The sequence below is a fragment of the Chlorocebus sabaeus genome, chromosome 12, assembly GCF_047675955.1.
Source record: "Chlorocebus sabaeus isolate Y175 chromosome 12, mChlSab1.0.hap1, whole genome shotgun sequence".
NCBI lineage: Eukaryota > Metazoa > Chordata > Mammalia > Primates > Cercopithecidae > Chlorocebus > Chlorocebus sabaeus.
The window spans coordinates 64,936,416-64,948,593 of record NC_132915.1 but is presented as its reverse complement, the minus strand read 5'-3'; the positions used below and the strand labels follow the sequence as shown (position 1 = coordinate 64,948,593).

The 12,178-nt window shown below is 44.7% G+C and overlaps 1 protein-coding gene across 5 annotated transcripts in view; it reads left to right on the top strand.

The window, feature by feature from the left end:
- The window catches only part of GNE (glucosamine (UDP-N-acetyl)-2-epimerase/N-acetylmannosamine kinase), a 43,916-nt gene extending 32,011 nt beyond the window's left edge, over nt 1-11,905 (top strand). For all 5 annotated transcript variants that reach the window (XM_007968746.3, XM_007968744.3, XM_073021772.1 and 2 more), the window contains 5 exons: nt 2,924-3,053; nt 3,428-3,649; nt 6,391-6,573; nt 8,115-8,231; nt 8,817-11,905. In XM_007968746.3, the coding sequence (XP_007966937.2) occupies nt 2,924-3,053; nt 3,428-3,649; nt 6,391-6,573; nt 8,115-8,231; nt 8,817-9,052 (888 nt within the window). In that variant the 3' untranslated portion in view covers nt 9,053-11,905. The remainder of the gene's footprint in view (nt 1-2,923; nt 3,054-3,427; nt 3,650-6,390; nt 6,574-8,114; nt 8,232-8,816) is intronic.
- The last annotated feature ends 273 nt before the right edge of the window (nt 11,906-12,178 follow it).

Below are 12,178 nucleotides of genomic sequence, written 5' to 3'. Positions count from 1 at the left end.
CACTTAAGGTCAGGAGTTTAAGACCAGCCTGGACAACATGGTGAAACCCCGTTTCTACTAAAAATAAAAGTAAAAAAAAAATTAGCCAGGCATGGTGGCAGCCACCTGTAATCCCAGCTACTTGGGAGGCTGAGGCAGGAGAATCGCTTGAACCCGGGAGGCGGAGATTGCAGTGAGCCAAGATCGCACCACTGCACTCCAGCCTGGGCAACAGAGTGAGACTCCATCTCAAAAAACAAAAACAAAAACTAACAGAAGAATAGTTTCTTAACAGTAAGATGATTTATTCCATATGAAAGGCCAATATCTTTTTCAATGGTAAAATTCTAGAGGCATTCCTGTTGAAATCAAGAAGAAAAGAAAGGTGTTTTCTGCAGCATTATCAAACATAATTGTGGAAGTTATGAAGGGAATAAAGGAAGGAATAGCAAAAATGGAGATTATTGACAGGGTAAAACAAAAAACATTATTAATAGACAAAAAAATGCTTGGCTCCCACCCCAGACTGCTTAAATTAGAGTCTCTGGGGATGAAGGCCAGGCATCGCTCTTCGTTAAAAGCTGTCCAGGTGATTCTGATGCACAGTGAAGATTTAGAAGCACTACTCTAGATTTTTTATTCTCTTAATTAAAAAAAAAAAAAATTTTTAGAGATAAGGTTTTCCTATGTTTCCCAGACTGGACTGAAGGTCCTGGGCTTAAATGATCCTCTGCTTCAGCCTCCCAAGTATAATAGCTAGGACTACAGGCACATGCCGGTGCACATTAACTGTGCCTGGCTCTAGATGTATTTTTATTTTTTGAGACAGAGTCTTGCTCTGTCGCCCAGGTTGGAGTGCAGTGGTGCAGTCTCAGCTCACTGCAACCTCTGCCTCCCAGGCTCAAGCGATGTTCATGCTTCAGCCTCCTGAGTAGATGGGACTACAGGCTTATGCCAGCATGCCTGTTTTTTGTAGATACAGTGGTTCACCATGTTGCTCAGGCTGCTCTTGAACTCCTGGGCTCAAGGGATCCTCCAGCCTTGACCTCCCAAAGTGCTGGGATTACAGGTATGAGCGACCGTGCCTGGCCTACATTTATTTTTAATGACAATCCTAGTGACAGCTCTAACCCTGTATTTGATATATTAAAACCCACTAATAACAATATAATATAAATGGAAAGAGAGATCTTATTCAGAACAACAACAAAAACTCCTAAGAATAACTGAAGCCAGAAACGATGTGATCTATATAAAGAAAATTCTAAAACTTTACTGTAAGACATAAAGCCTTGAAAAAAATGCCCTGGATAGAAGTGTTGATTATTTTTAAGATGTCAGTGTTTTCCAAATTGGATTTATAAGATCAACATAATTCTAGTAAACATTTCAATGGTATTTTTTTTTACATTTAGTAAAATTATTGTAAATCACAGTGGAATTTCTCGAAGTTTATCATTAAAAGTACAAAAGTCGGTTGTGTAAAGAAAATATATAAAGACAAATAATCAGGAGGGACTATCACTGTTTGGTATTCAAACATATCAAAAAGCACAGTAATTTATTTTATTTTTTTTGAGACAGGGTTTCACTCTGTCGCCCAGACTGGAGTGCAGTGGCGCAATCTTGGCTCACTCCATCCTCCACTTCCTGGGTTCAAGTGATTCTCCAGCCTCAGCTTCCCAAGTAACTGGGACTACAGGTGTGAGCCACCATGCCTGGCTAATTTTTGTATTTTTTATAGAGATGGGGTTTCCTCTTACTTCCCAGGCTGGTCTTGAACTCCTGAGGTTTAAGTGATCTACCTGCCACGGCCTCTCAAAGTGCTGGGATTACAGCCATGAGCCACCACACCTGGCCATACAGTAATTTAAACAATGTGGTATTTCTGCCAACCAGGATAGAAATTTACCCTAAGGAAACAGAGTATCCAGACCATCACTGAATTCAATTACAGGAGATGATTAAAGCTCAGCTACTTAGTTGCCTCAGTATTTTTTTTTTTTTTTTTTTTTTGAGAAAGGGTCTCACTCTGTTGCCCAGGCTGGAGTGCAGTGGCGTGATCTCAGCTCACTGCAGCCTCAACTTCCCAGGCTCAAGAAATCCTCCCAGCTCAGCCTCCCAAGTAGTTGGGACTATAGGCATATGCCAACATGCCTGGCTAATTTTTTTGTCGAGACGAGGTCTCACAGTATCTCCCAGGCTGGTTTTAAACTCCTGGGCTCAAGCAATTCTCCCGCCTTGGCCTCTCAAAGTGCCGGGATTACAGGCATGAGCGACTGTGCCCAGTCACCTCAGTAAGCAAGAAAATTCTGTCAACCTGAAAGAGTAAAATATGGTCTTTTAATGAACTAGGCTCAAATTAGCCAACATTGAACTTAAGCTTAAGAGAGGGGCCCAGCTGGGGGCAGTGGTTCACGCCTGTAATCCCAGCACTTTGGGAGGCCAAGGTGGGCGGATTGCTTGAGGTTGCGAGTTTGAGACCAGCCTGGGCAACATGGTGAAACCTCATCTCTATTAAAAATACAAAAATTAGCCGGGCGTGGTGACAGGCGCCTGTAATCCCAGCTACTTGAGAAGCTGAGGAAGGAGAATCACCTGAACCTGGGAGGTGGAGGTTGCAGTGAGCCGAGATCGCACCATTGCACACCAGCCTGGGCAACAGAGCGAGAAGCCATCTCAAAAAAAGAAAAAAGAGGGGCCCATCTTGCTGGCTGTGGAGTTTTCATTGCTTCAACAGCCCCATATTAGGACAGATTACAGGAACTACTTGAGCTTATCCCAGGGCTGGCCCAGGCCAGGCAGTGGCTCCTTCCCCAAGCAGTCATCTTAAGACTGCGGAGTCATCCTATAGCAGTATCTGATTTATCATGAAAAAGATCACAACACTCACAATATGCTGCTTAGCTAAGACCAGTGAGACAGAACTTGTTTTCTCTTTTAGGGTGAAATAGTTAAGAAGTATACTCAGTTCAATCCTAAAACCTATGAAGAGAGGATTAATTTAATCCTACAGATGTGTGTGGAAGCTGCAGCAGAAGCTGTAAAACTGAACTGCAGAATTTTGGGAGTAGGTAAGATTGTACATTATAAATCCAAGAAATGCTCATTTTAATGTACAAAAGTTACTAAGTTGTGATGCATGCCTGAGCATCAAGTCAGTGTCTGCCCTGTGCACAGATGGCTCTAGGTACTGTCTGTGGGCCCCAAGCATGGGGACTTCCTGAAACACCAACAAGCATTAGGAGAGAAGCACTGATGGTTCTAGAAATCTTCAAGGCGCTATGGCTTTAATTCACAACTGTCTAATATTTCCTTGCAGTCCTTGGTAATGTTTGTCTTAGGAGATCTGGGGTGAATGAATCTGTGTTCTAAGCCAAGAAAGTCAGCACACTTTCCTGAGATTGCTCATCAGCATTATTTTCCTTGTGTTCGTGGTGGAGCACAGGCATTTCCACAGGTGGCCGTGTAAATCCTCGGGAAGGAATTGTGCTGCATTCTACCAAACTGATCCAAGAGTGGAACTCTGTGGACCTTAGGACCCCCCTTTCTGACACTTTGCATCTCCCCGTGTGGGTAGACAATGATGGCAACTGTGCTGCCCTGGCAGAAAGGAAATTTGGCCAAGGAAAGGGACTGGAAAACTTTGTTACACTTATCACAGGCACAGGTAAGAAGGGGTAGCGGGAGGTTGGTTCAGGAGCTAGAATGTATATTGGAGCATGTCTTCAACATGGTCAGGTGGTTACAACTCTGCCTTAGCCTTCACTTCCTGCTTGACTAGAGCCTGAAGGTGAGCCACATGTGGCCTTCTCATGTCTTTTCTGAGCATGTGCCCAGCCTTAGACATGCATGTGACCTTCTAAATTCCAGGAACTTGTCAGAGCTATTCAAAGCTCTTATTTCCCACAGCTTCTCATTTCCCAGCTTTTCCTCCCAGTCTTTTTGGTTAGTGTGTTGGGTGCCCCAGCTGTTATCCTTTGCCCTAGGCAGCAGAGACTAATATATTTTACCTTGAAATGTTTTTGATAAACACCCTTCATGTAACCCCCTCAGCACTGGGTAGTTCCTAGTTAGTTGAGATGAAAGCAGGCCCTTTGAGGTGGTCCTCCAGGGAGCTGACAGGCAGGTCAAAACAACCACAATTTTTTGAGAATAAGTTTGTCCTGCCCCATCAGGTACTGGTATCCAGTACTGTATCTGTACACCAGTACTGGGAGTGTGGACTGTTGTTCAAGGTCACCACCAAGCTGGAGAGCGGGTGATGGGACCAGGGTAGGTTAAAACACCAGAAAGTTCTCTTAGCAAGATTCAGCTGGTTTTGTTTTTAGACAGGATTGCACCATGTTGCCCAGGCTGGTCTTAAACTGCTGGGCTCAAGGGATCCTCCTGCCTTGGCCTCCCCAAAGTGCTGGGATTACAGGCATGACTCCCAAAGTGCTGGGATTACATGCACCTGGCCCTGGTTTTTGTTTTTTAAATTAAGCATTCTTCTGTTTGTTGCAAACTGGTTAGTTTCCAGAGTTCCAAAAAGGTTGACTCTGACACTTTTACCAGTTTTTTCCTGGCTTTAGTGGCAGAATGGACTTTTGGAGTTCCCTGCTCTGTCATTTTTTTATGACATCCCAATTTGTTACCTTTTTTTTTTTTTTGGGATATATTTTAAGTGTATAACTTGATTTTTAAATGAGGAAACAGACTCGGCTAATAAGTGGTTTAGCCAGTTTTTGATACAGATATGTCTAACTTCAGAACCTATATGTGCTTAAATTCTACATTACACCACTTCCCCTTTAAGCTCATGTACTTATTTATTTATTTACAGAGTGAGTCTTGCTCTGTCACCCAGGCTGGAGTGCAGCGGCACAATCTCGGCTCACTGCCTCCCAGATTCAAGCTATTCCTGTCTCAGCCTCCCGAGTAGCTGAGATTACAGTCATGTGCCACCACACCCGGCTAATTTCTGTATTTTTAGTAGAGACAAGGTTTCACCGTGTTGGTCAGGCTGGTCTTGAACTCCTGACCTCAGGTGATCCACCCGCCTCAGCCTCCCAAAGTGCTGGGATTACAGGGGTGAGCCACCACACTTGGCCTAAGCTCATGTACTTTAGCTCATGCTCATCCTCTTTTAGTTCCAGACACAGTTTTAGCAAACTTGGATACCATTTCCTGGCTCAGAGCAGTGACTAAGCTGTAAATCAGAGGACTAGGGGTTGAGGAATAAGTGCCCAAGATGTGACAGATGGCAAGACAACCCTTAAAAGCAGAGCCTTCTCAGGCACAACATGCTTTACTCCTTTGTAACTGCTAAACACCATAACAAAAGACAGTCACTGATATTTGTAATTATTGAATCACAGATTTTTAGACATGGCAGCATCAAAAGAGGCAAAATCATATTTCCTATTTTCTGCTTCGGGAAGCAGGTAGTGTGTGATACAGTTTAGAAAGACTTCGGCCGGGCGCGGTGGCTCAAGCCTGTAATCCCAGCACTTTGGGAGGCCGAGACGGGCGGATCACGAGGTCAGGAGATCGAGACCATCCTGGCTAACCCGGTGAAACCCCACCTCTACTAAAAAATACAAAAAACTAGCCGGGCGAGGTGGCGGGCGCCTGTAGTCCCAGCTACTGGGGAGGCTGAGGCAGGAGAATGGCGTAAACCCGGGAGGCGGAGCTTGCAGTGAGCTGAGATCCGGCCACTGCACTCCAGCCTGGGCGACAGAGCGAGACTCCGTCTCAAAAAAAAAAAAAAAAAAAAAAAAAAAAAGAAAGACTTATCTTGGGTTTTCCTGAGCAGAGCCTGAGACAAGGATTTAGGTTCAGGTATGGTAAGAAGCAGGAGGGAGAGTGGGAAGAATGAAACAAGAGCAGGAAGAAAGCCTTTAAGGATATATTAACATTATTGAAGTTGACTTGGGGGCAAAGGGGGCTGAACTCCACCGGCACCTCCTGAGAAGCCTGCAGAACAGCATCCAGAATTGTCCTGTGGATCTGCTGGCTCCTGCCTTGCCTCGGTTGCAGGTTGCCCCTGGGTGCTGTGCCTGCATGGCTGGGTAGGATCTTGCTTCAGTGTTGGAGAAAGCCTTGGTGCAGAAAGATGGGCAGTGTGTGCTGGACCAGGGGGTCTACTACCCACAAGGTGGGCATGCACTTGCGCTGCACTGTCCCCACAGCTGTGTTTGAAATCACAGTGGCCCAAGCAGATGGGTCACAGGGCATCAGAGGATCTGCTAAAAACATTTCCATCCAAAATGCTACCAGAGAATGCTTTATGCTTAGTGGGCTTCATCTGTCTAGAGAAATATATATAGACCCTCACATGCCAAAGCTCTGCTAAATAGATGAGGCGTTGTGATATCAGTTTTCTGTTTCAGGTAAAGCACCCTCAGTGATTTCTGTCCCTCACTGTAGGAATCGGTGGTGGAATTATCCATCAGCATGAATTGATCCACGGAAGCTCCTTCTGTGCTGCAGAACTGGGCCACCTTGTTGTGTCTCTGGATGGGCCTGATTGTTCCTGTGGAAGCCATGGGTGCATTGAAGCATACGCCTCTGGAATGGCCTTGCAGAGGGAGGCAAAAAAACTCCATGATGGTTGGTGTCCCTCTCTCAAGGAATTAAGTAACCAAATAGTAGACAAGTACTTCAAAGTGGAAATTCCAAAGAGAGCTGAACACTGAAGCCAGAAGTTTCCCCCCTTTCACTTCTTAGAGAAAAAGCAGGGCTCCCTCACACTAAAACAGCACAGCCTCCTTGATCCTGACCCATACTGCCACTCTTCCTCCCCAGGGGTGGTGGTGCACAGAAGTCTAGAGTTCCAAGATAGCAGGGAAGATTTCCTTCAGTTTTGTTTTCTCAGCCAGTAGCACAGGGTGGGTACTTAATACACATTTTAATGAAGAAATAAATGGACAAAACATGTTATGTATATACCACACATACATGCACTGTATGTGTAGTATATCTGTGCTTCATACATAAAAAGAGTGTAGATTTTTGGCCCCCAAAACCAATTTGTGAGCATATGCTGAAGGAAAGGAAATGGGGAATGGAGGCCAAGAGTGCAGGAGAGAAGTGTATAGAGCCCTACACAGTAGGGTTCTGAAGAGGTGGGAAGAAATGAGCTGCAAAACCAGGCACAGGGCCCACGAGAGGGCATGGCGAGCCGAGATGATGGGTGTATAGGATGGGAAGCAAAAAGGTAGGGGATCATTGCCTGGTGGTGCCCCCTATGAGAGAGGTAAGAAGTATGCTCGTCTGTTGGCAGTGGGGGTAGAAGGACTGGGAAGGTGGTGAAGGTATAGAAGAGAGCAGTCAGGGAGAATGCGTGAGAGCTGTGAGGGCCCAGGGGAGACAGGAGACCACCAGTTGATGTCTAGGTAGCAGTTTGCACAGCTGGGGATTTTTTCCCTTCAGGGTCCAGATATTCTAGCAGATTAGTAGGAGGCAGATTGATCTGAGTTGGTGACAGGCGGAAGACAAGGACTAGAGATAACCACAGAAATTCCTGCTGCTTACTGAGCATTTCTCTGGCCAGCACTTAACTAAGTACTTTATGTTCATGATCTCATTTCATTCCTCAGATAACCTTGCCAGGGTAGGCACTATTGCCCTCATCTTCCAGGAAGGAGGAATGTGTAGAGGTGAGGTGACAGGCATGGGGTCATGCAGCTGGGAGAGGCAGAGCTGGCACTGACCCCAGGCCTGTGTCTGTTCCTCAGCTGCTGTGCCTTGCTGCCATAGAATGTGTGGTGCTGGCAGATGGCACAGCATTGTGTCTGGGATGAGTAAGGAAGGAGTGAATGTGGGAGGAAGGTGATAATTTGGAGAAAAGAACACTTCAAAGACTGTCTGCTCCTGGAAGTGAGAAGTGAGGGAGCCAGAGGGGTAGGAGGCTGTCGTCAGACTTGAGGTTTTTCCAGGAAGATAGGTTCTGGGTTATGTACAACCAATTAGCAAGAGGGTAGCAAAAGCTTTAGGGGCAGTGTATAGAGATGTTTGTGAATGATAAGCTTTGCAATTGTGAAAAGAAAACACCATCTTCCCATGTAGGGGCTTGCTTTCCACAGGCCCAGTGGTGAGCTTGGCCTCCCCAAGGCTCATTAGTGACTGCTTTTCCTTCTCACTCTGCTCAGAGGACCTGCTCTTGGTGGAAGGGATGTCAGTGCCAAAAGATGAGGCCGTGGGTGCACTCCATCTCATCCAAGCTGCGAAACTTGGCAATGCGAAGGCCCAGAGCATCCTAAGAACAGGTGAGCATGTGGCTGCAGGTGGCCGTGCTGCAGGCGGTAGCCTCAGACATCATATGGCCCAGCCCGGCCCCAGAAGAGACCCTGCTTCTCTTAGGGACAGGTGCTTTGTAGTGTCTGTTCAGAGGTTTCTTTCCTAATTACTCAGAGGTAAAAAGGGAATTGCATTCAAAGTATTTGGCAGAATTGCCTTTTTCAGCAGGTGTTTGGTTTGGTTTGACAACTATAAAAATGCTCCGTGTTCATTTTACAGGAAATTTAGAGAAATATAGGACAGTTGTAAGAAAAAATATCACTTAGTTTTCCCATTTGGAGATACCAACTATTAACATTTCCTTCAAGTCTTTCTATTCATTTTTTTGCCTAGTGGAGATCGTGTGGTACACCCTGCTTTTTCCACTTGAGGCTGTCACATGATCATTTTCTCATATTAAGAATCAACCGTGAACTGCTTTTAAAACACTGCCTCCCACTGCATGCTGTGGATGTTCTTTATCCTTTCTGCTGCTGTTTCTTTTCTGCCTCCCTCTTTGGTATTTTGATTTTGGCTTCTCTCGGAAACTCATTTTAATTTTTATCTCCCTGTAGCTGGAACAGCTTTGGGTCTTGGGGTTGTGAACATCCTCCATACCATGAATCCCTCCCTTGTGATCCTCTCTGGAGTCCTGGCCAGTCACTATATCCACATTGTCAAAGACATCATTCGCCAGCAGGCCTTGTCCTCCGTGCAGGACGTGGATGTAGTGGTTTCGGATTTGGTTGACCCCGCCCTCCTGGGTGCTGCCAGCATGGTTCTGGACTACACAACGCGCAGGATCTACTAGACCTCCAGGAACAGACATGGACCATCTCTCAAGAGCTCCTGAGTGGAATCAAGTTTTTGTCTTTAGGATGACCATTTCTTAACAATCAAATCTGGTATTGAACTGCAGGTGACTTTGGCAGAGAAATTTTTTGCTTTTGGTCTCCTCTTCCAAAGTCACCTTTCCCAACTCCTATTTTTGTAGATGCTGTTCTTTCTGATATTTTCCTAGTAGGGGTCATTTTAGCTTCAAACCCTGTAAGTTCCAGTCACAATTTTCTGTGCCAAAGTAGCTACAATAATAGAGAGGAAGCCTTAGAACTCTGCTTAGTAATGTATTAATACCACTGAAACCTGCAGGCCTTGCCTGGGATGTCACTTCATCCTGAAGTTTGCATTAATAATCCTTCCAGGCCGGGTGCGGTGGCTCACACCTGTAATCCCAGCACTTTGGGAGGCTGAGGTGGGTGGATCACGAGGTCAGGAGATTGAGACCATCCTGGCTAACATGGTGAAACCCCATCTCTACTAAAAATACAAAAAATTAGCCGGGCGTGATGGTGGGCCCCTATAGTCCCAGCTACTTGGGAGGCTGAGGCAGGAGAATGGCATGAACCTGGGAGGCAGAGCTGGCAGTGAACTGAGACCGCGCCACTGCACTCTAGCCTGGGTGACAGAGCAAGACTCTTGTCTCGAATAATAATAATAATAATAAATAATAATAATAATCCTTCCAGTCGGGCACAGTGGCTCATGCCTGAACACTTTGGGAGGCTGAGACACGTGGATCACCTGAGGTTAGGAGTTCGAGACCAGCCTGGCCAACATGGTGAAACCCCATCTCTACTAAAATACAAAAATTAGCCACGTGGTGGCATGCATCTGTAGTCCCAGCTACTTGAGAGGCTGAGGCAGGAGAATTGCTTGAGCCCGTGAGGCTGAGCTTGCAGGGAGCCAAGATCATGCCACTGCACTCCAGCCTGGGTGGCAGAGCAAGACTCCATCTCAAAACAAAAAAAATCCTTCTTCCTCTAACCCCAAACTAAGATCACAGAAGGTGATCCAGTCAAGGAACAGAGGGAAGTCTTACCAGGAAGGGCTTAAGTACGCTTTTTTTTAAACAGCTTTATTTTTTTTTTTTTTAAGCCTACGATTTGATAAGCCTTGACATATGTATACCTGTGAAAGCATCACAATCAAGACATTGGACATATCACCCCCACATCTCAGATATCCCCCCTAATCCTGGATACCATTTGTTGAAAGATGTTACTACTCTAGCTGAACTTACAAGAGACTTTAGACCAGGGATCTAAATTACAGTGGCCTTAGTGACCTTGTCCTTATCTTCTTAGGACAGCTGAGAAGCCACTGGGACTTAGAGCCTTTAAAAGGAGATTAACTGTCCCAAAAGGATCTTTGCTACTGACCAGCAGACACTTCTTCCTTCAATAGCCTTTCCTACTGTGTTGAGTAACACCCTAGGGTGTCTATTAAAGCAGTGTTTGTATGAGTTTTACGTAGAGCCCAGAGCCGTGAATCAGGATTCTGGCTACATAATTCACGTTTTCATTGGTGTCAAAATACAAAAGCCAAAGTTCTGGCTATGAACTGTAACTTCAAAGAAATACTAACTGCCACCACTTATTAAGTGCCTACTGTGTGCCAGGCTCTGAACTAGGTGCTTCATATACATTATCCTAAATTCTCTCAACACATGAGGTAGGTGTTTTAATTTTTATTGTATAGAACTTGGTGTGTTTGACACTTGGTGTGTTTAAGCTATGTGGCTAGAGAGAGGGTTTGATTCCAGATCCCTCTGTGCTTTTTCTGCTAAGCCACACAACCTCTCATTTCAAAAACTTTCAAAATGCTAACATACTCTAATTCACTCTAGGCCACCAAAACCTTTAATACTAATATCTGATTTGTAAATGACTTAATGTATCCTTGACCCTATCAGCCGAATTTAATCAAATATTCCTCTCTGCTGTGAAACTTTACCAGTATAGTATTTGGTCTAGTGACAGGTGTTTTATTTTTTTGAGACGGGGTCTCACTCGGTGTCACCCAGGCTGGAGTTCTGTGGTTCAATGTAACCTCCGCCCCCCGACTTCAAGTGATTCTCTTGCCTCAGCCTCCTGAGTAGCTGGGATTACAGGCGCATGCACCACGCCTGGCTGATTTTTTTTTTGTATTTTTAGTAGAGACAGGGTTTCACCACGTTGGCCAGGCTGGTCTTGAACTCCTGTCCTCAGGTGATCCTCCCACCTGGCCCTAGTGACAAGTTTTTATGGGTACTTTTAGATATTTAAAAAAATCATGTGCATATATTTTTCAGATTTTTATTTTGGGAAAATGAAGGTTTCTACAGCATATTGTTTCAGTGTTCAAATAAACTGAAGGAATCAACATTACATTTGAACTATATCCTTCCTAGTGGGTTAGTGTGAAAAAGTTTGGCTGGTTCCTAAAACTCTACCAGCCCTGCAGTAATCTCCAGGGCCTGGTTATTGTTCAGACATTCCATGGTGATTCCTGGGAAGGAAGCTTGGCTGCTCAGTTTCTGAGTCTGGGGTGAGATGATGTTCCATGAAGGGACATCTGTTCTTTGGTGTAATCTCTTACGGTGAAATTTGCTCTGTACATGAGACAATTGCATTGCTACCAAGTTTCATACAAAATACTTGAAAGGATGGTATTGAATCTAAAACCAAATATTAGTTTTTATTAAACTTATGGGAAGGCTAATATATTCCAATGTAAATTATTACATATGGTTAAGTAATTGCATGTTAATTTATTTTAATGTAAATATTTTTATGTTACTGTTCTGAGCCAAATTCTAAAGAAAAAATACATTTCCTTGTTGAAATCCTGTTGCATTTTGTTTTGTTTGTAACTCACTAGCCAAAAGCATTTTCCTTCCCAGAAGAGATTTAAAGTTGTTGCATTGCTTACATTTTGAAGGTTATATAACTTCCTTAAGGCCTCTAATATCACTGCTTTCTTAACCAAAAAGTCTATTAATAGAAAGCATGGCTGGGCGTAGTGGCTCCAGCACTTTGGGAGGCTGAGGCGGAAAGATTGCTTGAGCCCTAGAGTTCAAGACCAGCCTGGGCAACATGCCAAAACCCTACAAAATAAT